Source organism: Bubalus kerabau, chromosome 2 (assembly GCF_029407905.1).
Source record: "Bubalus kerabau isolate K-KA32 ecotype Philippines breed swamp buffalo chromosome 2, PCC_UOA_SB_1v2, whole genome shotgun sequence".
In the NCBI taxonomy this organism is placed as follows: Eukaryota; Metazoa; Chordata; class Mammalia; order Artiodactyla; family Bovidae; genus Bubalus; species Bubalus kerabau.
Window position 1 is genome coordinate 123983609 of NC_073625.1, and position 27044 is coordinate 124010652.

General features: G+C 38.5%; 1 protein-coding gene across 14 annotated transcripts in view; it reads right to left on the bottom strand.

The window, feature by feature from the left end:
• TP63 (tumor protein p63) overlaps positions 1 to 27044 on the bottom strand; it is a 274648-nt gene that overhangs the window by 136472 nt on the left and 111132 nt on the right. For 13 of the 14 annotated variants that reach the window (XM_055568713.1, XM_055568712.1, XM_055568711.1 and 10 more), the window contains one exon: positions 26393 to 26525. In XM_055568713.1, the coding sequence (XP_055424688.1) occupies positions 26393 to 26525 (133 nt within the window). Of the gene's footprint in view, positions 1 to 26392; positions 26526 to 26680; positions 26757 to 27044 lie in introns of all 14 variants that reach the window. The other variant, XM_055568719.1, reaches the window with a different exon arrangement.

The window sequence follows — 27044 nt, forward strand, 5'->3', positions numbered from 1 at the left end:
CCCAGGTCTCCTGAATTTCAGGCAGATTTGTTTACTTATTGAGCCACCAGGGAAAGCTTAGGGAGGGCTGGTTACTCATATTACCAGGATATTTGAATCAAGAGCCCAAAGTATTTAGCCCTTGAAATAAAACTCTAATAATAAAATATTACTTGATTTGTTTTATGTGTTAGCCTGAGATTTCAGTTTTGTGGGTTATTCTAGGAAACCCTCAATATCTCAATCTAGACAACAAGATATCTAGGTTTGAATATCAGTTATCTAGACTATTTATAAGTAAGCAATTGAAACTAGAGAGGGTTAGTGATATGTGTCAGATTACTCAGCTAAATTGTATAGAATTTGTGACCAGAATTTACATTTCTAAACTTCTAAGGTAGCATTCTCCTCTCTGTACAACAGGCTTTTTTGGTATAGACTATACACTCGATATGGATATTTGAACCAAGAGTCTCTTTCTTCGTAAAATAATGTCTTATTTCTATTGCCTATCAGACAATTTAGCACCCTATACTCTACATGTTAAAAACTGAGATTTATGGTTTTCCAACCATGAATTACTTTTTAGATGAACTTCTTGATAGATGAATAAGGATAATTTTATTATATTGTTACATGAGGGGAATTAGAAATGAAAACTACACTTCAAATTTGCCAAACCTCAAATGATTTGGAGAATTCCTTAAAAGACAAAATCAGCAAAGAAAATGCTTATTTTATGCTTCACCATTCAGACTTTCATCAGATACATGAAAAAAATCAACCTCTAGGACACTGTGAATAGCCTCCCACTTTCACTACAGAAATTGAGAGATTGGCATATTTTTACTTTTTTTTCCCCCATGAATCCAAGTTGCAAACTATCCCTATTTAGTTAGGAATTGTACACAATCAGAATAAGAAAATATTATTTGAATCCTTACTACTAGAGATTTTTTTGTAGGACTAGATAGACAGCTAGATTGAAAAGAAAAAAACACTCAGAAATTAAATCACTAATACCTTGGTTATTGCCTAAGATGCTATTAATATTATACAAAGAATAAAAGTTTTAAAGTACATACTCAATAATTATTAAATTTCCTCTCACAGATTAAGACTTTTTATAAGTTTATATGAAAGCAAGATTTGTGTTCATCCATAGTTTGTTAAAAGATGCTTGCTTCTTGGAAGAAAAGTTATGACCAACCTAGATAGCATATTAAAAAGCAAAGACATTACTTTGCCAACAAAGTTCCATCTAGTCAAAGCTATGGTTTTTCCAGTGGTCATGTATGGATGTGAGAATTGGACTATAAAGAAAGCTGAGCACTGAAGAATTGATGCTTTTGAACTGTGGTGTTGGAAAAGACTCTTGAGAGTCCCTTGGACTGCAAGGAGATCCAACCAGTCCATCTTAAAGGAAATCAGTCCTGAATATTCACTGGAAGGACTGATGCTGAAGCTGAAACTCCAATACTTTGGCTACCTGATGTGAAGAACTGACTCATTGGAAAGCCCCTGATGCTGGGAAAGATTTAAGGCAGGTGGAGAAGGGGATGATAGAGGATGAGATGGTTGGATGGCAACACTGACTCAATGGACATGAATTTGAGTAAACTCCAGGAGTTGGTGATAGACAGGGAGGCCTGGTGTGCTGCAGTTCATGGGGTCGCAGAGTTGGACCCTACTGAGTGATGAAACTGAACTGAATTGATAGTTTATAACTGTTGCTTTGCATTTTATTGTCTGTTAAAATAAAAATGCCAGCAGAGTTAATATTTCCATAAAAGCTCCCCTAGGCTGCAGGATGAAGAATCACAAGATGTGCATGTGACAAAGAGGAAAGATTGCATCAAAAGAGCTTAATTCTTGTCACCCCAAAGAATAAATGCAATCAAGAAAAAAGTCTTCTCTTTAAAAAGTGCAAGGCAACTGTTGTCCTAAATGCTTTTGCTTTTGCTGTTTTCAGGTGACAAAGGTAGTGGGTTTGTGCACTTTTAAAACCAAAGGAGAGATTTTGTGGGCAACATTTACCACTTTTTTTTTTTAATGTGATTTATGGTTTTAGAGAGGTTCATTTGCAGAGGAAATCTGAATGAGGAGATGGTCAGGTCTGCAGAAAGACATTCCAATGAACTGGTTAGGCAGGTAGTTGTTTGGAAGGAACACTGCCTCGGGACTTGTGAGGAAGATAGAAGTAACACTTTAGAGGGAGTGAGAGAGGAACAGGAGTGGGTTACTTCTCCTTTCACCAGCTCCAGAGAGTATTCACATTTATGACTAATCTTATGAGTGCAATCCCTCATGGCCCACCTTGCCTCCACAAAAAGCAACGATTAGGAAGTATTCATTTTCTCAGATATAAAAGTGTTGCTTTTGTGTTTGATTTTTGCCAAATCCCCTCAACCTCCTTGCCCTTAGAGAGCAAAAATAAAAGAAAGATTTTTCACAAAGCCTTTAGATTCCATATACAGCAAACCACAATGTAGAACAGGTTTTGTTCTAAGTTTCAAACAGAACATATTGGCTCACAGGTCCTTTCAGGAATTGTTCTGGAACATGTGCTTGCCTGTGCTATGTTCCCACATTAAGACACAACAGGAGTCCTAGCAAAGCTGAATTCAGAAGCAAGGAATTGGTGATTTATCTATTACAGTGGATAAGAGAATTGAGTACACAGTTGTCCAGTTCCGTGTTTTCACACATAAGAAAACTAAGACCAGAGAGGGGAAGTTATTTTCCCATCAACAGAAAGCCAGTTAGTGACAGCAGCATGAGGACAAGAAGCCAAGACTCCTGACTCCCTCACCAGTGTTTTATCACTAAAACTCATGACTGCTATAAGTCTGAGTGCCTTTCAACATAATAAGAATACTAAATTTATAAAGCCTCATACTTAAAATCCTAAATTTCCTTCCTACACCAAAGGATCTCCAAAGAGCTTAATTTTACATGTGATGTGTTAATTTCTAAATCTCAAGAAAAAGGGACAACATACTAGAATACATTTGTTTCCCAGTATCAATTATTCACAAAAATAGATTGCTTGTCTTCTTCTATATCCCCCTTAGTTTTCCTTCGATCTGATCAACTGAGCTGTCTCTTTTTCTAAACAGGCAAATTTGTTGAAAGACAAATAAAATACCTTTTGGCTGCTGGGAGATATTACTTTGCTGGGAGGGATTGGGGCAGGAGGAGAAGGGGACGACAGAGGATGAGATGGCTGGATGGCATCACTGACTCGATGGACGTGAGTTTGAGTGAACTCCGGGAGTTGGTGATGGACAGGGAGGCCTGGCGTGCTGCGATTCATGGGGTCGCAAAGAGTCAGACACTACTGAGCGATTGAACTGAACTGAACTGACTGACCTAATTCAATAGCAGAGATGGTTTGTGCAGATCCCCTTCCTCTAGGGAAGTTAACATCACTAAATCCATAATGCTCCATTAAAGTTCAGATTATAGAAAAATCATCTTGGTACTCCACCCAACCACTGAAAGAGGGGGCTATTTTTAAAAACTATATTTTATAAGGCCATCTAACTCTCATTTGAAAGGAAGCAAGTAGTCTTATCCTTCAGAACAAACTATGACCAATTCTAAGACAAATCATATAGGTTTGGTTTCTAAATTAGTTTCTGATTCACCACTCTGTGCTATGGAGGTACAAAATTGAGATGGCAAAATACATGCTCTCTTTCTACCTCCTTAAGAGGGTGTGGTGAGAAATGGCTTGAATAATACCCATTAAGAGCTCTCAGCTTCTTGGGAGGATGATAAGTAAACACAATGAAATAAGAACTGTTTTTTTAATCTATAGGTGAATTGCATGTCTTTCCTAAACAAAGAATGACTTGGATAGACAAAAAAGACCAAAAGCAAACTCACATCACTGCAGACAATATACTTCTGATGGCCACCCAACTCAACTAACCTTTATCCACAAAGGAAGTGAGAGGCTCATACTACAAAGCTGTCTCTCCCTCTCTCTCTCTCTCTCGCATGTGTGTGCAAGCACACACACACACACATACTTTTTACTTTTTACCTTTTACCAGATGAAGAGTCTCATAATCTTTCTAATTAGAAATAACCAATTCAGCTATGATTTTATCAGCTTTGTTTTATATCTCTATTTCAACATTTTGTCATCATGGTTCTTATTTTCTAACTAGTGGATGTATAGCTTTACCTATCATTAGGTCGTAAAGTGGCCTTTCCTGGTGGCTTGGATGGTAAAAGAATCTGTCTGCAGTGTGGAAGACCTGGGTTCGATGGAGGAAGATCCCCTGGAGGAAGGCATGGCAACCCACTCCAGTATTCTTGCATGGACAATCCCCATGGACAGAGGAGCCTAGCAGGCTAAGTCCATGGGGTTGCAAAGATTCAGACACTAATGAGTGACTAAGCACAGCACAGCACAGGTTATAAAGTGAAAGGACTCTCATTTTAATCTCTATTCCTACTCCAAGAGCTGGTCCTGGTATATTCTCAATAAATGTTGGGGAAGAAAAAGTAGACAGCGAGCAGGTCCTTATCTGACAAGAACAGTCATCCAGAGAGATTTAATCATAATCCCAACACACTCACTTCTCTTGACAATAAGCACATGGCATGGTGGATAGAGTTTTGCCAAGAGAATGCACTGGTCATAGCAAACACCCTCTTCCAACAACACAAGAGAAGACTCTCCACATGGACATCACCAGATGGTCAACACCGAAATCAGACTGATTATACTCTTTGCAGCCAAAGACGGAGAAGCTCCATACAGTCAGCAAAAACAAGACCAGGAGCTGACTGTGGCTCAGATCATGAACTCCTTCTTGCCAAATTCAGACTGAAATTGAAGAAAGCAGGGAAAACCACTAGACCATTCAGGTATGACCTAAGTCAAATCCCTTATGATTATACAGTGGAAGTGAGAAATAGATTTAAGGGACTAGATCTGATAGAGTGCCTGATGAACTATGGATGGAGGTCCGTGACACTGTACAGGAGACAGGGATCAAGACCATCCCCATAGAAAAGAAATGCAAAAAAGCAAAATGGCTGTCTGAGGAAGCCTTACAAATAGCTGTGAAAAGAAGAGAAGTGAAAAGCAAAGAAGAAAAGGAAAGATATAAGCATCTGAATACAGAGTTCCATAGAATAACAAGGAGAAATAAGAAAATCTTCCTCAGTGATCAATGCAAAGAAATAGAGGAAAACAACAGAATGGGAATGATTAGAGATCTCTTCAAGAAAATTAGAGCTACCAAGGGAACATTTCATGCAAAGATGGGCTCGATAAAGGACAGAAATGGTATGGACCTAACAGAAGCAGAAGACATTAAGAAGAGGTGGCAAGAATACACAGAAGAACTGTACAAAAAAGATCATCATGACTCAGATAATCACAATGGTGTGATCACTCACCTAGAGCCAGACATCCTGGAATGTGAAGTCAAGTGAGCCTTAGAAAGCATCACTATGAACAAACCTAGTGGAGGTGATAGAATTCCAGCTGACCTATTTCAAATCTTGAAAGATGATGCTGCACTCAGTATGCCAGCAAATTTGGAAAACTCAGCAGTGGTCACAGGACTGGAAAAGGTCAGTTTTCCTTAGAGTCCCAAAGAAAGGCAACGCCAAAGAATGTTCAAACTACCACACAATTGCTCTCATCTCACATGCTAGTAAAGTAATGCTCAAAATTCTCCAAGCCAGGCTTCAGCAATACATGAGCCATGAACTTCTAGATGTTCAAGCTGGTTTTAGAAAAGGTAGAGGAACCAGAGATCAAATTGCCAACATCCGCTGGATCATGGAAAAAGCAAGAGAGTTCCAGAAAAACATCTATTTCTGCTTTATTGACTATGCCAAAGCTTTTGACTGTGTGGATCACAAGAAACTGTGGAAAATTCTGAAAGAGATGGGAATACCAGACCACCTGACCTGCCTCTTGAGAAACCTATATGCAGGTCAGGAAGCAACAGTTAGAACTGGACATGGAACAACAGACTGGTTCCAAATAGGAAAAGGAGTATGTCAAGGCTGTATATTGTCACCCTGCTTATTTAACTTATATGCAGAGTACATCATGAGAAACGCTGGGCTGGAAGAAACACAAGCTGGAATCAAGATTTCCGGGAGAAATATCAATAACCTCAGATATGCAGATGACACCACCCTTATGGCAGAAAGTGAAGAGGAACTAAAGAGCCTCTTGATGAAAGTGAAAGAGGAGAGTGAAAAAGTTGGCTTAAAGCTCAGCATTCAGAAAACTAAGATCATGGCATCTGGTCCCATCACTTCATGGGAAATAGATGGGGAAACAGTGTCAGACTTTATTTTTGAGGGCTCCAAAATCACTGCAGATGGTGATTGCAGCCATGAAATTAAAAAATGCTTACTCCTTGGAAGGAAAGTTATGACCAACCTAGATGCATATTAAAAAGCAGAGATATTACTTTGCCAACACAGGTCTATCTAGTCAAGGCTATCGTTTTTCCTGTGGTCATGTATGGATGTGAGAGTTGGACTGTGAAGAAAGCTGAGCGCCGAAGAATTGATGTTTTTGAACTGTGGTGTTGGAGAAGACTCTTGAGAGTCCCTTGGACTGCAAGGAGATCCAACCAGTCCATCCAAAAGGAGACCTGTCCTGGGTATTCATTGGAAGGACTGATTGTGAATCTGAAACTCCAATCCTTTGGCCACCTCATGCGAAGAGTTGACTCATTGGAAAAGACCCTGATGCTAGGAGGGATTGGGGGCAGGAGGAGAAGGGGACGACAGAGGATGAGATGGCTGGATGGCATCACTGACTTAATGGACATGGGTTTGGGTAAACTCCAGGAGTTGGTGATGGACAGGGAGGCCTGGCATGCTACGATTTATGGGGTCTCAAAGAGTATGACACAAATGAGTGACTGAACTGAACTGATGTGTGCCAACACCTCCACACCTCCAGTCTCTGATCCTCTAGTCACCCACACTCTGTACCCTATCATCACTTCAGCAAGACCACCAGGTTAGAATATATTACAGTTTTCCTTAAAGTGACCTCAACTCAACTGTTTATCTATTCCCATATTCCTTTTGCTTGCTGGGCTTCAGCTAAATTAAACTATCCCTCCTCCCATGATGCAATTCACCAAATTTGTGTCTACACTTACATCAAGGAGTCTCAAACTGATAGTGGATACATATGTTCTGTGGGTCCAGGGAATTTAAAAAAACAATAGTTTGCATTATGCTAGTGAGGCAAGTGTTCTCTCTAAGCATCACAGTATCCCATTCTCGTACACTGAATGTTTCACAGAATTAAGCCTTTAATCTAACTAACTTAAATGGTTTCTCTTCACCAAGAATACTTTCTTTCCCTTCTTTTTCATATAGCGAATATATTTCCTGAGCTCTCAAGTAGAAATGATCATTAGAATTCCTGCTGAAATTCATATTCTGGTGCTTACCATTTCTATCTTGATAAGGTTTGTTTGTGTCTCCTGTCCCATAATAAACTGGGAGGTTTGGGAGATAAGAATGTGCTCTTTGTCTATTCATTAATTTCCCAGATTTTCTCAAGTATGACATCCACCAAATGTTAACTAGATGGCAGGAACACCAGCTACGTAATGCCTAAGAGTTATCCTTCATACAGAGTGTGATATGAATATTGGTCCTGCAGTTACAGAGCCCAGCAGTCAGTGCTGATGACTAAACTCTGGTCTGGTGTTCAATGTCTTTTCTATTTATCCCTCAATAGGTATGATCATTTACATCATTTATAATCTAGTTCATTAATTTCATATCTGTCTCCCCCGCCAACTCCATGTTATAGGTAGTAATAGACTCAACAATTTTTTTCCCAGCTCTTTTATTAATCCTGTACCCAGAGCAAAATATCTTGAACTTGGTAAATAATTGGTAAATTACTGATGAATTGATAAGAACATAAGCTTAAAAAATTTTGTCATTTTGCCAAGGTAAAGATTCTTATGAACTGTCTTTACAATTGAAAAAACAAACAGGTGTGCAATCTTGTTTAATAACATGTTACTAATAAAGATGTGTAGCCAACCAGTTAAGAAATATATTTAATTACTTCTTCTAAAGTATTACATTCTACCTTTTATTTTTCAAGTGATATAACCCAGAAGAGCTTTCTACATGTTTACAGATGAATCACAGCTAGATATATCTATTTTAAAGTAGAGACTGGCTTACGTGTTTTTTTCTCTATCATTATGACTGTGTCCCCTTGGGCAAGTCACTCTACCTACACTTGGAGCCCAAATTCCCTCATCCATAAAAATATGTTTTTTCTGAAACACTGAATTCTACCAGTGTTTCTCAAACAGCAGAATCAACTGGAGGGCTTATTGAAAGATTACTGCCCTCCCTCTCCTAGTTTCTGATTTAATAGATCCAGAGTAGAACCCAGGAATTTGCATTTCTTAATAAGCTCTTAAGTAAGGTTGATGCTGCTGACCTGAGACCACACTTGAAGAACCGCTGAATTAAAATGTTTGAGAGTCCTAGGAGCTCTGACTTCATTATCATGCTGCAATTCAAACCCAGGTATATCTAAGTGCATAGTTTTAGCTAGTAGACTGGCAAAAGGAATATTTTATTTTCTTAGGATTACTGAATGGCAGCCAAATAACTAAAATAATATTAATATTTAATAATTAAAGTGAAATGTTTTCTTTGAATTCTTCAGTTTTTAAAAGAAATATGCTTCAACATTTGATTTTAACTTAAAGAAAACTTTATCCAGTTTCAAGTAGAAAAGGATGGTCTAGACAGATTTTACAGAATGCCAGCCTATCTTCAAATATTACCTTCTTTTTATGTAAATACAAGAATACAAATCTAAGCAAATTTATTTTTTTCCCTGTATCAGTAATTGGTCTACTTAAAATGAATAATTTCTGGTTGCAAGATTATCACATTCAAGAGTGTAATAGCAAAAACTACCACCCATGAAAACCCATAGCATGCAAGGTATTTTGCCGACTGCTTTATAAGACTGAAAGACTGTCTTCTCTCAATTCTCTAAATAGCTTTTCTACAGTATGTTACCAACAGCATCATCTTCATTTCACAGCTGGGGAAACTGAGGCTCAGAAACATACCAGATTTAACCAAAATCACCCACAGTGAATGACAGAATTGGATTCAAATGCAGGCAGTCATATACCTGCAGAGCTATAGCTCTTAATATATGTCTAATAGTAGAAGGAGAGGCAGGTTTAGAAAAACAGAAAACTGGGTTAGCCCTGACTCTTCCACAAACTCTAATGGAAACGTTGGAGGAGCCAATAGTAATCAACTTGGATCTTCGCTTTTCTATCTAGTAGAAGAAGGCTGGACTAGGACTAGATCGTATCTAAACTTCCTAAATTCAATAAACTAGATTATTTCAAGTTTTATAGATTAAAACTAAATTAAATAAACTGGTGACCAAAAGCAGGACAAGTGACTAATACAATGGGTGTTGTTTCAAACAAATCAGATTCTCCTTAAGCCAGCATGCTAGGATTTCAACCTGATTGGTTTTTAAGAGGATGCAAGGTCAGAATCAGTTCCAGTGTTTCTGCTGAAATCCCTTTTTGTTTATCTGCCCTCTTCAACTTTGTCATCTTGAATGCATACACACTGAGCACAGTGTCTTAAGTAACATTGCTGAGGTTACACCAAAGACAGGTGTTAGGGGAACTATTTCCCCCTGGGCTATCATTTCCAGCTCTCTCTCCTGCAAAACCAAGGGAGGGGAGAGCAGGAAAAAGGTTTCTTTTCAGATTAAACACAGCAACTACAAACACTTTCCCCTAGGCAATAAATTCTCTGCCAGTGCATGCTGCAGTTTACCCAAACACCAAAGCAAAAAGCAAACAGCCCCTTTTGTAATGGAGGAGTTGTCACCTGTCAAGTGATGTTTGTGAGTTTCTAGAGAAGAGAGAAAAAGAAAACCCTTTCCCTTATTTTATTAAGCAGACTGTTTGTTCAAGGTTTGAAATGCATACTTGGGTTTAAGGTAAAGTCTCTGGCTTGGCACTCTTGAACAAAGTAATGCCTTCCGATTGGTTACACGGTACAAAGAACAGAACAGAAAAACAGTCTGCTCTTCAGGGGACACATGAATTTAGTCTAAACTGAGTGAGTATTGAGCCACCTCATAAGCAACATGAGTACCTGCAAACCCATTTTCCAAAAATTAGAGTGCTTTTGCTATACAGAATATATGTTCTTGTTTGTTTCATTTGTGTTCATAGAACTAATACATAAAAGCTCTGTTGTTCAGTTGATCAGTCATGTCAGAATCTTTGCAGCCCCATGGACTGCAGCATGCCAGGCTTCCTTGTCCTTCACCATCCTAGAGTTTGCTCAGACTCATGTCCATCGAGTCGGTGATGCCATCCTACCACCTCATCCCCTGCCATCCCCTTCTCCTCCTGCCTTCAATCTTTCCCAGTATCAGGGTCTCTTCCAATGAGTTTGCATCAGGTGGCCCAAGTACTGGAGCTTCAGCTTCAGCATCAATCCTTCCAATGAAGATTCAGGACTGATTTCCTTTAGAATCAACTGATTTGATCTCCTTGTTGCCAAGGGACTCTCAAAAGTCTTTTCTAGCACCATAGTTCAAAATCATCAATTCTTTGGCACTCAGCCTTTTTTATTTTCCAGCTCTCACATCTGTACATGACTACTGGAAAAATCACAGCTTTGACTAGATGGACCTTTGTTGGCAAAGTAATGTCTCTGCTTTTTAATATGCTGTCTAGGTTGGTCATACCTTTTCTTCCAAAGAGCAAGCATCTTTTAATTTCATAACCGCAGTCACCATCCACAGTGATTTTGGAGCCCAAGAAAATAAAGTCTGCCACTGTTTCCATCGTTTCCCCATCTATTTGCCAAGAAGTGATGGGACCAGATGCCATGATCTTTGTTTTTTGAATGTTGAGTTTTAAGCCACCTTTTTCATTCTACTCTTTCATTTTTATCAAAAGGCTCTTTAATTCCTCTTTACTTTCTGCCATAAAGGTGGTATCATCTGTGTATCTGAGATTATTGATAGTTTTCCCTGCAACCTTGATTCCAGCTCATGCTTCATCAAGCCCAGAATTTTGCATGATATACTCTGCATGTAAGTTAAATAAGCAGGATGACAATATCCCATCCTGACATACTCCTTCCCTAATTTGGAACCAGTCCATTGTTCCATGTCCGATTCTAACTATTGTTTCTTGACCTGCATACAGATTTCTCAGGAGGCAGGTAAGGTGATCTGGTATTCCCATCTTTTTAAGAATTTTCCACAGTTTATTCTGATCCACACAGTCAAAGGCTTTAGCATAGTCAATGAAGCAGATGCTTTTCTGGAATTCTCTAGCTTTTTCTATGATCCAACAGATGCTGGCAATTTGATCTCTGGTTCAACTGCCTTTTCTAATTCCGGTTTGAACATCTGGAAGTTCTTGGTTCACATATTATTGAAGCCTAGCTTGAAGAATTTTGATCATTACCTTGCTAGCATGTGAAATGCAGAGAAGGCAATGGCACCCCACTCCAGTACTCTTGCCTTGAAAATCCCATGGATGGAGGAGCCTGGTAGGCTGCAGTCCATGGGGTCGCGAAGAGTCAGACACAACTATGCAACTTCACTTTCACTTTTTACTTTCATGCATTGGAGAAGGAAATGGCAACCCACTCCAGTGTTCTTGCCTGGAGAATCTCAGGGACGGTGGAGCCTGGTGGGCTGCCGTCTATGGGATCATGCAGAGTCAGACATGACTGAAGCGACTTAGCAGCAGCAGTAAGGAGTAAGAGGGTTAGGGATACTAAAAGCAAGGTTTAGACATGCTGGATGGCAGAGGAAAAAATGGGCCCATAGCAATGTTCTGCGTTAATCCTAAAGTAAAGTTTATAAATATACTCTGTATATCCCTCTTTTACCACCTCTTTCCTCACACATTTCTCATTCCAATTAGGCCTACTCTTCCCACTTATAGATGCACCATTCTCTAGTATGTCTTACTTATCTCCAGGCAACACTACTATCCATTGGTACTTAAAAATGTATAAAGAGGGATTATTTCATCTTGATTTGCAAACAACTGGGGCTTCCCTCGTGGCTCAGTGGTAAAGAGTCTTTTTACCAATGCTGGAACTGTGGGTTCAATTCCTGGGTCAGAAATATCGCTGGAGAAGGAAATCGTATTCTACTTCAGTATTCTTGCCTGGGAAATCCCACAGACATAGGAGCCTGGTGGACTATAGTCCATGGTCTCATAAAGAGTCAGACACAACTCAGAGGCTAAGTAACGACAACAGAAATTCCTTTAGATGCTTGGACATATTTGCAACTTTTTAAAGAAGAGATTGTATAACCAAAATTGATTTCCACTTTATGGACAGTTTTGCACATTTGGTGTGAGTTGGGAAAAAAATTTTATTAAAAGAAATTTGATAATATGTATCCATAACTGGTGTGCATATACTTTACTCAAAAATTATACTTCTAAGCAGCAAGAACAAAAAGTGTTTTGAATGCAAATATTCTTATTAAAAATCTGTGAGTAGAAAAACAGGTAAACAAATCATTACATACCTATATAATAATTTAAAATACAGTGAGTAATGTTGTTTTGAAGATTAGTAGATAAGAGATAAATGTTCACCATAGAATGCAAAGAAAAAGAAGCAGATTACAAAATTTATATATGGCATGATCCAAATATGTTTTGCAAAATCTATTTCTTCTAAGAAAACAACTGGAAAAAACACCTAAAACTTTCACAATTATTATCTTTAGGTGGGGATTCTATATACTTCTGATACTAACTTGTAAAATTCTTTTTAATTAATTAAAAATGTATTACTTGGTTCCAAATAGGAAAAGGAGTTCGTCAAGGCTGTATATTGTCACCCTGTTTATTTAACTTATATGCAGAGTACATCATGAGAAACGCTGGACTGGAAGAAACACAAGCTGGAATCAAGATTGCCGGGAGAAATATCAATAACCTCAGATATGCAGATGATACCACCCTTATGGCAGAAAGTGAAGAGGAACTAAAAAGCCTCTTGATGAAAGTGCAAGTGGAGAGTTAAAAAGTTGGCTTAAAGCTCAATATTCAGAAAACGAAGATCATGGCATCCGGTCCCATCACTTCATGGGAAATAGATGGGGAAACAGTGGAAACAGTGTCAGACTTTATTTTCCTGGGCTCCAAAATCACTGCAGATGGTGACTGCAGCCATGAAATTAAAAGATGCTTACTCCTTGGAAGGAAATTATGACCAACCTAGATAGCATATTCAAAAGCAGAGACATTACTTTGCCAACAAAGGTTCGTCTAGTCAAGGCTATGGTTTTTCCTGTGGTCATGTATGGATGTGAGAGTTGGACTGTGAAGAAGGCTTAGTGCCGATGAATTGACGCTTTTGAACTGTGGTGCTGGAGAAGACTCTTGAGAGTCCCTTGGACTGCAAGGAGATCCAACCAGTCCATTCTGAAGGAGATCAGCCCTGGGATTTCTTTGGAAGGAATGATGCTGAAGCTGAAACTCCAGTACTTTGGCCACCTCATGCGAAGAGTTGACTCATTGGAAAAGACTCTGATGCTGGGAGGGATTGGGGGCAGGAGGAGAAGGGGACGACAGAGGATGAGATGGCTGGATGGCATCACTGACTTGATGCACGTGAGTTTGGGTAAACTCCGGGAGTTGGTGATGGACAGGGAGGCCTGTGATTCACGGGGCCGCAAAGAGTCGGACACGACTGAGCGACTGATCTGATCTGATGTGATCTGATTACTTTAATAATCAAGGCAATCTTTAAATTTGTCCTTTATTATAAAATGTAATGCATATGGATCTGTCTTACAGAGTTGTTGTGAAAATCAGCAAAAATGGACAAGTAACAACAAAAATAATCATTTTTAATTGATAATATATTTATACTTCAATCAATTATAGTAAATTAATCATTCTGACTCATTGAAAAAGATTCTGACACTGAGAAAGACTGAAGGCAAAAGGAGAAGGGGTGGCAGAGGATGAAATGGTTAGACAGCATCACCAACTCAATGGACGTGAATACAAGCAAACTCCAGGAAATAGTGGAGGACAGAGGAACCTGCTGCACTGCAGTCCATGGGGTCAGAGAGTGTGGGACACTACTTAGTGACTGAACAGCAACAACATATTTATAAGCCAGGAACTATGAATAAAAACAAATCAGATAATGAAAAAACTCATAATTCTTGAAGTTGCTGATCAATATTATATCCATCCATAGAAAAGAGGAAGGAGAGGCTCATAGAGATTTTCAAGTTCACACAGCTAAGATTAGTAAAGACAGAATTCCAACTCTAGTATGTCTGATTACAAATCTTATGCTGTTTCCAGGGGATCTTCCCAACCCAGGGATTGAACCCTGGTCTCCTGCATTACAGGTAAATTCTTTACCACCTGACCCACCAGGAAAGCCCAAGAAAATTGGATTGGGTAGCCAATCCCTTCTCCAGGGGAATCTTCCTGACCTAGGGATGGAACTGGGCTCCCTTGTATTGCAGCTGAACTACCAGGGAAGCCCCAGTGAATACTGGACTGGGTTGCCATGTTCTCCTCCAGAGGCTTTTCTGAACCCAGGGATCAAACCCTTGTCACTTATGTCTCCAGCATTGGCAGGCAGGTTCTTTACCACTAGCGCCACCTGGGAAACCCCTGTATAAATCTAAAGTAAGTAATAAATTATAAAGCCCTATATGGCATCACTGACTCGATGGACATGAGTCTAAGGGAACTCCAGGAGTTGGTGATGGACAGGGAGGCCTGGCGTTGTGCGATTCATGGGGTCACAAAGAGTCGGACACGACTGAGCGACTGATCTGATCTGATCTGATATTAAATATCAGGTAGTCAGTCATCAAAGTGAAAAATAAAAGCCATTGTTTAAATCTGCACTTAACTCTACTGGTTTTCGAGAAGACCAGAAAAGGGGGGAAAGTGAGTGGGAATGGGAAGAGGCAGGAACCTTGGAAAGGGCCAAGGGAATGTATAGGAGGAACAATAGGAGGCTGGTGGTGAGGGTGGCTCTGGAAGTCTGAAGGAGATCAAGTAGGAGGAGAATGGAAGGGAAATAGCTTGATGTGAGCTCTTGACATTAGTGTCAGACTTAGAGTTGGGTAACATTGTGCATCTCTGGTACCTAAGAGACATAGACACAGAAAATTACTGCCATTTGTATTATATAGCCTTTCTACTTTTTGAGCCAGGAGAAGATGTGTAAGGAGGAAGATTTAGAATGCTTGTGTGACTCATGTAGCAATGTACCCACCCCCTGGCAGCTTGACTGGAGTGACTTACTTAAAAATGTTTTGTTTACACAGTATGTTCTTAACATGTATAACAAATGAATTTATTAAATGAAAACAAAAATATTGGCCTATCAGACTATTTTGATACAATTCTATAATGTTGGAAAATAACTGCAGATGTTGTTCAAATTGAGTTATATGAGTCAATGTGTATGTGTATGTGTGTTTGTGTGTTTCTGTGTGTGTGTGTGTGTGTGTAAAGGCAGGGAGGGAGGAAATGATGAGGGAGGTATGGAGGGAATGTTTACAAACTTTTGATCAATAAAAATTCATCAAATTAAAGTTCTGATGTGGTTTATGATTCTGCTTAGAAAATGCAAGTATTTCTTTTTCTTTGAAAAAAAAATCATTCTGATGAACAAAAGGGTGCATGGAATTCTTTATTTTTTTTCTGATACTATCCAATCAGAACTATAATTTTGGTACAAAGAAAGAACAACTTCAATGATAAATATCCTGTTCAATAAAACAGACTATTCTCTTGAGTTCTTTAAAATGTGTTTGACAGTTGAAAGTAAAAATTATAATTAGCATTCAAAATATATAGATGTAATATATATGAAAACTATAACATTATGGGTAATGTTATGAAATCAATGTTATGTTGATTTTCTGCATTCTATTTGAAGTGGTAAAATATTAATTCTCAATAGGCAGTGAAAAATTATGAATAACTCAATCTCTAGAGCAATAACTAAAAACTATTCAAAGAGATAGAGCCAGAACCAAAATAGAACAATTAAAATCAAATACTAAAAACAGGTCAAATAATATAAATGGTAGCAGAAAAAGAAAAACAGAACAAAGGACAAATAAATAAACATTAGAAGAGATAAAAGATCTCAATTCAGTAATATAAATGTTCAATGGAAACAACTTAAAAAGAAGAGCAAAATAAACCCAAAGAAGCAGAAGAAAATAAAATAAGACCAAAAATAACAAAGTTAAAAGCAGAAAGACAACAGAGAATAACTAAAAAGACTAAAAGCTGAGCTGGTTCTTTGAAAGATTGATTCAACTGATAAGTCTCTAGCAAGACAGAGAAACAGAGAACACAAATTACCAATATTAGAAATGAAACAAGAGGATATTACAGAACCCACAGATGTTGAAAGGGTAATAAGGGACTACACCAAACAATTCTACATACATAAATTCAAAAACTTTGAATTTAACCAGTTCCCCCAAGGTTTACGAAAACTTAGCCAAGATCAAATAGATCATTCAATAGTCCTATAACTACTAAAGACACTAAATTTGTAATGAAAGAACTCAAAAAAAAATTAAACATTCAGGCCCAGATGGTTTCAACAGAAAATTCACCAAACAATAAGAAATAACATCAGCTCTACATAATCTTTCTAAGAATATAAAGGATGCCTCTCACAAAGCACAGATAGAAAAATCACATTGAGGTTCATGAGCAGTAGGATTGCCAAGGTGAAAATGATCACACATCATAACTAGTAATACCATCTTTCAATGTGGGCTTATCTTCATGGGCTTTAAACTGCAGTTTCTATCTAGCACAGTCCAAAAATTTTAAGTATAAAGAATTCTATCTGGTTGTACTATTTTGGATATTAACAAACAATGATGCAATGAAGCTTTCATTTATGTGTATGTGTATGTATGTGTTCTTATATATACCTATATAAATGTTTTTAATCATTTCATAGAAAAATAGTCTAAAAGGGGCATTTACAGACCAAGGGATAAGTACATTGAAAATTAAATAAAAGAAAATGGGAACATTGCCATCCAAATTTATACTTCTACTAGAAGTAAAAAGACTGTTTCCCAACAATCTCACCAACACTGGATATTAATCATTTGAATTTTTGCTGATCAAATGGATGAATAAACTCATTGTTTCAACTCACAATTTTTTTTTTTATTACTAGAAAAGTTGAACATTTTATGTCTATTAAACACCTCTGAACTACTTACACTCTTTGCCAAAGGGGGAGAGTCATCTTTTTCTTATTTTTTTGATCTGAGCCAAGCAGATCTTAGTTCCCTGACCAGGGATTGAACCCATCCCTCATACAGCGCAAGAGTGGAATCCTACCCACTTGCTGTCAGGGCTTTGCAGAAATGTGGCCGAGAGGAGTTACCCTACATCCAAGGTCAGGGGCAGCGGCCCAAAGAGCAACCCCACGTCCAGGAGTGGCGGCTGCGCGGGCTCAGGAGGGCTGAGAGGAGCTACTCCACATTCAAGGTCGGCAGGGGTGGCCATGAGGAGATACCCCTTGTCCAAGGTAAGGGCAGCGGCTGCGCTTTGCTGGAGCAGCCGTGAAGAGATACCTCATGACCAGGGTAAGAGAAACCCAAGTAAGATGGTAGGTGTTGTGAGAGAGCATCAGAGGGCAGACACACTGAAATCATAATCAAGACAACTAACCAATCTGATCACACGGACCACAGCCTTGTCTAACTCAGTGAAACTAAGCCATGCCATGTGGGGCCACCCAAGATGGGAGGGTCATGGTGGAGAGGTCTGACAAAATGTGGTCCACTGGAGAAGGGAATGGCAAACCACTTCAGTATTCTTGCCTTGAGAACCCCATGAACAGTATGAAAAAGCAAAATGATAGGATACTGAAAGAGGAACTCCCCAGGTCAGTAGGTGCCCAATATGCTACTGGAGATCAGTGGAGAAATAACTCCAGAAAGAATGAAGGGATGAAGCCAAAGCAAAAACAATACCCAGCTGTGGATGTGACTGGTGATAGAAGCAAGGTTCGATGCTGTAAAGAGCAATATTGCATAGGAACCTGGAATGTCAGGTCCATGAATCAAGGCAAATTGGAAGTGGTCAAACAAGAGATGGCAAGAGTGAACGTCGACATTCTAGGAATCAGCGAACTCAAATGGACTGGAATGGGTGAATTTAACTCAGATGATCATTATATCTACTACTGCAGGCAGGAATCCCTCAGAAGAAATAGGGTAGCCATCATGGTCAACAAAAGAGTCCGAAATGCAGTACTTGGATGCAATCTCAAAAACGACAGAATGATCTCTATTCGTTTCCAAGGCGAACCATTCAATATCACAGTAATCCAAGTCTATGCCCCAACCAATAACGCTGAAGAAGCTGAAGTTGAATGGTTCTATGAAGACCTACGAGACCTTTTAGAACTAACACCCAAAAAGATGTCCTTTTCATTATAGGGGACTGAAATGCAAAAGTAGGAATTCAAGAAACAACTGAGGTAACAGGCAAATTTGGCCTTGGAATACGGAATGAAGCAGGGCAAAGGCTAACAGAGTTTTGCCAAGAAAATGCACTGGTCATAGAAAACACCGTCTTCCAACAACACAAGAGAAGACTCTACACATGGACATCACCAGATGGTCAACACCGAAACCAGATTGATTATATTCTTTGCAGCCAAAGATGGAGACACTCTAGACAGTCAGCAAAAACAAGACCAGGAGCTGACTGTGGCTCAGATTATGAACTCCTTATTGCCAAATTCAGACTTAAATTGAAGAAAGTAGAGAAAACCACTAGACCATTCAGGTATGACCTAAATCAAATCCCTTATGATTATACAGTGGAAGTGAGAAATAGATTTAAGGGTCTAGATCTGATAGATAGAGTGCCTGATGAACTATGAATGGAAGTTTGTGACATTGTACAGGAGACAGGATCAAAGACTATCTCCATGGAAAAGAAAAGCAAAAAAGCAAAATGGCTGTCTGAGGAGGCCCTACAAATAGCTGTGAAAAGCAGAGAAGTGAAAACCAAAGGAGAAAAGGAAAGATATAAACATCTGAATGCAGAGTTCCAAAGAATAGCAAGGAGACATAAGAAAGCCTTCCTCAGTGATCAATGCAAAGAAATAGAGGAAAACAACAGAATGGGAAAGACTAGAGATCTCTTCAAGAAAATTAGAGCTACCAAGGGAACACTTCATGCAAAGATGGGCTCGATAAAGGACAGAAATGGTATGGACCTAACAGAAGCAGAAGATATTAAGAAGAGGTGGCAAGAATACACAGAAGAACTGTACAAAAAAGAGCTTCACGACCCAGATAATCACAATGGTGTGATCACTCACCTAGAGCCAGACATCCTGGAATGTGAAGTCAAGTGGGCCTTAGAAAGCATCACTACGAACAAAGCTAGTGGAGGTGATGGAATTCCAATTGAGCTATTTCAAATCCTCAAAGATGATGCTGTGAAAGTGCTTCACTCAATATGCCAGCAAATTTGGAAAACTCAGCAGTGGCCACAGGACTGAAAAAGGTCAGTTTTCATTCCAGTCCCAAAGAAAGACAATGCCAAAGAATGCTCAAACTACCGCACAATTGCACTCATCTCACACACTAGTAAAGTACTGCTCAAAATTCTCCAAGCCAGGCTTCAGCAATACATGGACCGTGAACTTCCAGATATTCAAGCTGGTTTTAGAAAAGGCAGAGGAACCAGAAATCAAATTGCCAACATCTGCTGGATCATCGAAAAAGCAAGAGAGTTCCAGAAAAACATCTATTTCTGCTTTATTGACTATGCCAAAGCCTTTGACTGTGTGGATCACAATAAAGTGGAAAATTCTGAAAGAGATTGGAATACCAGACCACCTGACCTGCCTCTTGAGGAACCTCTATGCAGGTCAGGAAGCAACAGTTAGAACTGGACATGGAACAACAGACTGATTCCAAATAGGAAAAGGAGTACGTAAAGGCTATATATTGTCACACTGCTAATTTAACTTGTATGCAGAGAACATCATGAGAAATGCTGGGCTTGAAGAAGCATAAGCTGGAATCAAGATTGCCGGGAGAAATATGAATAACCTCAGATATGCAGAGGACACCACGCTTATGGCAGAAAGTGAAGAGGAACTCAAAAGCCTCTTGATGAAAGTGAAAGAGGAGAGTGAAAATTTTGGCTAAAGCTCAACATTCAGAAAATGACGATAATGGCATATGGTCCCATAACTTCATGGGAAATAGATGGGGAAACAGTGGAAACAGTGTCAGACTTTATTTTTGGGGGCTCCAAAATCACTGCAGATAGTGACTGCAGCCATGAAATTAAAAGACGCTTACTCCTTGGAAGGAAAGTTATGACCAACCTAGATAGCATATTCAAAAGCGGAGATATTACTTTGCCAACAAAGGTCCGTCTAGTCAAGGCTATGGTTTTTCCAGTGGTCATGTAAGGATGTGAGAGTTGGACTGTGAAGAAAGCTGAGTGCCGAAGAATTGATGCTTTTGAACTGTGGTGCTGGAGAAGACTCTTGAGAGTCCCTTGGACTGCAAGGAGATCCAACCAGTCCATTCTAAAGGAGATCAGCCCTGGGATTTCTTTGGAAGGACTGATGCTAAAGCTGAAACTCCAATACTTTGGCTACCTCATGTGAAGAGTTGACTCATTGGAAAAGATCCTGATGCTGGGAGGGATTGGGGGCAGGAGGAGAAGGGGACGACAGAGGATGAGATGGCTGGATGGCATCACCAACTCGATGGACATGAGTTTGAGTGAACTCAGCGAGTTAGTGATAGACAGGGAGGCCTGGTGTGCTGCAATTCATGGGGTCGCAAAGAGTTGGACACGACTGAGCATCTGAACTGAACTGAAATATATATATATATATATATATATATATATATATATATGTACTTTTCAAAAGTTATTTTGTACATACTTGCCTTTCTGCTATATTCTGATCTTCTCAAGGCTAGAGACCATGATTTTTTCAGCTATATTACAAAGAACATAGCATATATAGGAAAGTAAATTCTAAAGAAATATTTATGGCTAGAGCTAATATATATAATCTATTTGAAATCTGATATAATATTGGGTTATAGAAGATACAGGGTAGTATGCTATGTGCTGGGGCCTGTACTTTGGTTAGTTGTTCAGGCGTGTCTGACTCTTTGCAACCCCATGGACTGTAGCCCACCAGGCTCCTCTGTCCATGGGGATTCTTTAGGCAAGAATGCTGGAGTGGGTTGCCATGCCCTTCTCCAGGTTGCTGTGGCCTATGTCTTTCCAAATACAAAAGCACTATCTGCTTTGTGGTATGTAGGGTGGAAGACTCTTCATTTATAACTGGATGCAATAATAACAATTTACAAAAATGGATGTCCTATGTATGCTATGGTCTTTTTAATACAGATGAATAAATCATGCATGTGTGCATGATAAGCCACTTCAGTTGTGTCCAACCTTTTGTGATTCTATGGACTGGGGCCTGCCAGGCTCCTCTGTCTAAGGGATTCTCCAGGCAAGAATACTGGAATGGGTTGCTATACCTTCTTCCAGGAGGTCTTCCCAACCCAGGGATTGAACCCACATCTCTTTACTTCCACTGTATTTTGGCAGGCCTGTTCTTTACCTCTAGTGTCACCTGGGAAGCCCTGGAACAAATCATGGTCTTAGATAATAATTTCTAAAAATCCCTAGGGAAAAACCCAATTCAACTAAACAGGGTTTTCTTCAAAGTACAAAGACTAAAGAAATGCAAAAGTAAATGTCATATAGTTTCCCATCCATCATTCCAGGAAAACCTTTAAGTGTCGATATCAGTATCCACCTCTTAAGGACATGACAGGCATGCTTAGACAGTTGATAAACAAGGCAAAGCTGAGATATAAAGTAATACAATAGACAACAGGATGAAGAACTAAAATGGATCTTGGAAACATAGTCTAAATTATAACACTTTTTTGAGAAATCTCATTCAATTCATTTGTTAATCCAATGTATTTCATTCTTCAATGACACTAAAATCATCCTAATGAAGAGGGCACATATTCTCTGCAATTCAAGTTCTCTTTGTTCATAATAAGAGCAAAATATTATGGCTCCACTTCATGACTAGTTTTTAAGGTGAAGGTAGTTTTAAAAATCAATACAAATGTGATGACATTCTCAATTTCAAGAGTTTTGTCCTTGATAATCTGACAAGTAATTTCATGTTCACAGATTCATATTTCTTGCATAGTGAGAAAATGTTTGGCATGGATCCCAAATGTTTTTTATTATATGCAAGAGAAAAGCAATTTATGTGCAGAGTTTTGTAACTATTTAGCTATTAACTTATATACAAAAAAGTGAAAATATGCTATCAAGTAATGGACTAAAAGAGCTTCACACCAGTTGCAACAGCTCTCAGTTTAGAAGGACAAGGAATCTCAGAGGATCTTAGTTCTTACTTTCTAAACCAGAACACCAGTTACTATTACATCCTGAGCTAGTCCACCATTTTGTCATTCATTTAGCTAAGGACTACCATTGTTATCTAGTCTTACCCATGTGGCCTCCTCATGGATGCCTATGAGGATGTCGGAATGGTCCCAAGTCAAGGGAAAACCCAGGATTCATGCAGAACTATACTTTAATAGCAATGCCTCAGTTCTTTGGAGAGAAAACAGAAAGATCACAGAGAGGCAAATGTATGTAATAAGTTCAGTCTCACTCTACTTGCACATTCCTTTCAATACAGTTGTTTCCAAATGATTTATTTTGTTTCCCATACTGGCAAAACTCCATTTCATTGTATTTTCCAGTTTTTCCTAAATCACTTCAATTCTCTGCTCCTTGCAAATGTTTCTATTCTGCTCTTATATCCTGATTTCTTGTTACCTTCAATCTGACACATTTAATTTCAAGCTCTAAGCTGCTGGTGAGTGATAGCAGCACTCTGTTTCATTATTCCTAGTTAACAGTGGTGTCCTGTGCCTGCCTCCCCAGAGGAAAGAAAGGTATGGAGACTCTCTACTGTATGGCTATCTCTTGGCTGAAGAGTGGAGGCTTTCCCATACAGGTAAACCTCAGTCTCATAGAAACAGAGGTACTCAAGAAGAAACAGGCCAAATTCTACTCAAATGCAATACCACAGAAAAAGAATAAGAAAAGATTGCATCCAATAATGTGGGCAAAATACTGACACTGCTGATGACTATGCATATCATCCTAGAAAAGGGTTTTAGCCACTTTTTCTTTTGATTTATTAAATTTAATTAATTTTTAACTATTAATTCTATCAAAACAATGATAATAATTTCTAACTCATGAAGTTCCAGAAAGGATTAAATAAAATATTAGATGTGTTAACCATCATCTGATATTGAAGCCAAGAAAATTTGTAATTCCGACATCTAAGGGGAACATTTAAATCACTTTCAAATGGAATACTCTCAGTTTCAATGAGCACCAGGATAAATGAGCATCAACAAAAATCAATTAAAAATAATCAACATCAGGCATATAGATTCATAGCCAATGCTCAGGAAAAAAATTTTGAATATAAATGAATAATCCTATCAAACTTTTCTTAAATAATAATAACCTAAAAAACAAGGCAGTCCCTTCTTAGCTAAATAAGACACTGGCTACAAGAGCAATTTTATCTATGACTTTCCTTGCCTTTCTCTCTTTCCTCCTTACCCTCTTAGAAGATCACTGTATAACTTAGCTGATTCTTCCTTAGATACTCAACTAGGTTTTCTCCAAAGTTTCCTTTAGCTCTTTTATAAAAGCACCAAAAGTAAAAGTGTTATTTGCTCAATTATGTCTGACTCTTTGTGACCCCATAAACTGTAGCCTGCCAGGACCTTCAGTCCATGGAATTCTCCAGGCAAGAATACTGGAGTAGGTAGCCATTCCCTCTCCAGGGGATCGCCCCACCACGGGGATCAAATGAGGGTCTCCTGCATTGCAGGAGGATTCTTTATCATCTGAGCCATCAGGGAAGCCCCCAAAGCACCAAAATAAACTTTAAATGACTGAATCTTTATAACTCAAATGGCAAATCTGAGTACTTTCAAACAGAAGTGGGTAAACAACGGAGGTAAAGGAGCACAACACTTTTTATACTGATCTACTATAATCAAAATGGAAGGAATACAAGAGAAGAACAGGACAGAAAGTTTTGCTGTTGTGAATGCTGAAGCAGAAAATGGTTCCCTGATTGGTGGTATTCTAGAACTTTGCTACCCAATACACTACCAACTAGCTGCACGAAACAATTTAAATTTAAATTAACTAAAGTTACAATTAAGTTCCTCGTTTGCACTAGCCATATTTCACATGCCCAAAGGATTCACATGGCTAATGGCTACTGTGTTGAACAATAGAAATATAGGACATTATAGTCATTGAAAAAAAAAATCTTTTGGACAGGGCGATCTTAAAGAGAACATTTTACCTTTTTAGATAACTTCCAAGTCTCATTTCTTATGACTTTAAAAATTCCCGAGGGCCTACTATGGGCAAAACATGGCCAAAAAAAAAAAAAAAATACTGTGCATGAGAAAATATGACACTTGTCCCCTTTAGAGATAAAGAAATAATATATAATATTAATATTATACAATAAGTCTTATGACTAAAATTATACCTAGATTGCTTCTGTAAAATAATCTCTAATTCAGACTGGTAGAGAACAGTGATATGGAATCTTTTCCTAAAGAAGGTAAGGTAAGCTTGATGCTGAGGGATGGAGAGGAAATGGCTAGATACGAGGTGGAAAAAATGAGATGTTCTCAAGGAGAAAATGTCTAATAGCAAAGGAGAAACAGCATGGTACATTAAAAAACCATGTGCTTCAGTATGTGAGAAGATAATAATAACAGGAACTGTAAATGAAAATACTTCATTCCGCATTTTAAATTAAATAACTTTGACTTGCTTTTATGAGAAACAGAAAATCCTTGCCTGGAGAGAATGTAAGAAGACACAGAGCACCAACCTAGGGAAACCTATCAGCATAAAAGGTGATATTATTCAATGAATTGGGACTATCCTAATTTCTAAATCACTGTCAAATCAGAATTTATATGTTTATAAATATTTATGCTTAATTATCATACATTCCCTGGCTTTGAATTACTTAACCTTCGATTTACCTATCAGTTTCTTTTCACTAGATCAAGGATCATTGAGAACTGAATCCATATTAAGATGGAATGGGCCAATGAAGAAGTGTATTTTTCATTTATCAATTTGGCTACAAAATATCAATGTATTTGTAAAATTACAACTTTCTGTTTTTGGCCATTTCCTTTCCTTTTTCCCCCACCTCCTCTTTTTCCAATATTAAGAAGTACAATCTATTAAAAAAGTGTACAGTGAGAATTCCAGTAAAATCTTACATTGAATCAGAAAGGCAAGGGTATACCAAAACATCTTTCATCTGTACCATTCCTTCAAATGAAGTTACCTGGTAATCGTCCCCATCTCCAAAAAGGAAAGGCATGGTACATTATAAGGCGCTCTGTTTAATCACATCAGCAGTCACTCTATGACACCCCACCCTCTTTCTCTCTTTTACTTTCTATTTTTCTACAGATTTTTGTTTGCTTTTATACAGGAAAAGTAGTAGCGCTTGTGGGATGAATGAATGATTAAAAAAAAGAAAAGAAAACACACCAGTTAGCATGATGGACTGCACAAATACAAGAAAGTTCACCTAAGTATCTCAGTAAAATGTTTTACTATCCTTAACCTGTATACTCCTTAGCTGCCTGGGAGGTGTGTACATGTAAGTTCTTACCATTTCATAACTGAGGTCTAAGGTCATGAGTGACCCAGTGGTGAAGTTAAAATAAAAAACAGAGCCTATTTTAGATATTAGCTTCTTTCCTCTTACTCTATTACCAGGTACTTGAATCTGTGTATTTGTGTAGAATTTACTTCATCCTCCTTCATTTAAAAAGGATAATTCTATAAGAAAGGCAGTTTGCCATAGAAGAAAGTGCTTTGGATACAATTCAGGACTTAACTTTGGTTCTGTCTCCACCAGCTGCAAAACACTGGGAGGAGCAATTCAGATAAAAAATGCAAGAGATTACTTCCAATCCCCTTCTCCACACCAAAGGAAACATATACATTATGCAGAGTTGAAGCATACTCAGAATCCACAGCTCTTAACTATTTCTCTGCTGACCACAATGACTCTCTTTCCAATGGCCTTGACCATTCAGAGTCACCTGCTTTTTTATGTACCATGGAAGAGGTATAACAGAGAAGTGGATAGCATGGCCCATAGATTTAAAGAGGAAGCCCATGCCACTCACCCACATGGGGTCACCCAGGTCCGAGTCCTGCATGCGAATACAGTCCATGCTAATCTCAATCTTGTTTGTTGCACCATTTTCTGATGGTTCATCCACAAAGTTCAAGTCAATGGGCTGAACTGAACAGATGGGTCTGCCATAAAGGAAAACAAAAGTGTGTTAGGTGTGGAAAGGGACTAACACACACTCATTCAGTTGGTAAAAATGAGCTCTTTTTGCTTTAAAGTTGGCAAAGCTCATTGGTTGGAGTCAGAAACCCTCAGCATGAAATCTGGCTCAAATACTTACCAGATGTGAAACCTCTGGCATTCCAAATCTAAGCTCCATTTGTAAAGTAAAAATCACTGCCCTCATCAAAGAATCACTAGGTGGAACACAGAATAGAAGGAACGAGTCAGAGATGTATCCTAATCGTATGGGTCCCCAATAGTCTGATATCGTTTAATCTTTCCCTTAATTTATTTAGGTGTCTCAGCCTAATCTTAAGGAGATAATTATCCTTTTCCTAGCAAGGTATAATGAACAATAAAATTTAGTGTTTTACTTTCTCAGAGATTATTTACAATATAAAAGTATATGAGAGTCTTTAACCCAAAGGAATGAATTTGAGTATCAGAGAGTCATTGGGGAAGTTATTTTGGGTTAGGTAGGA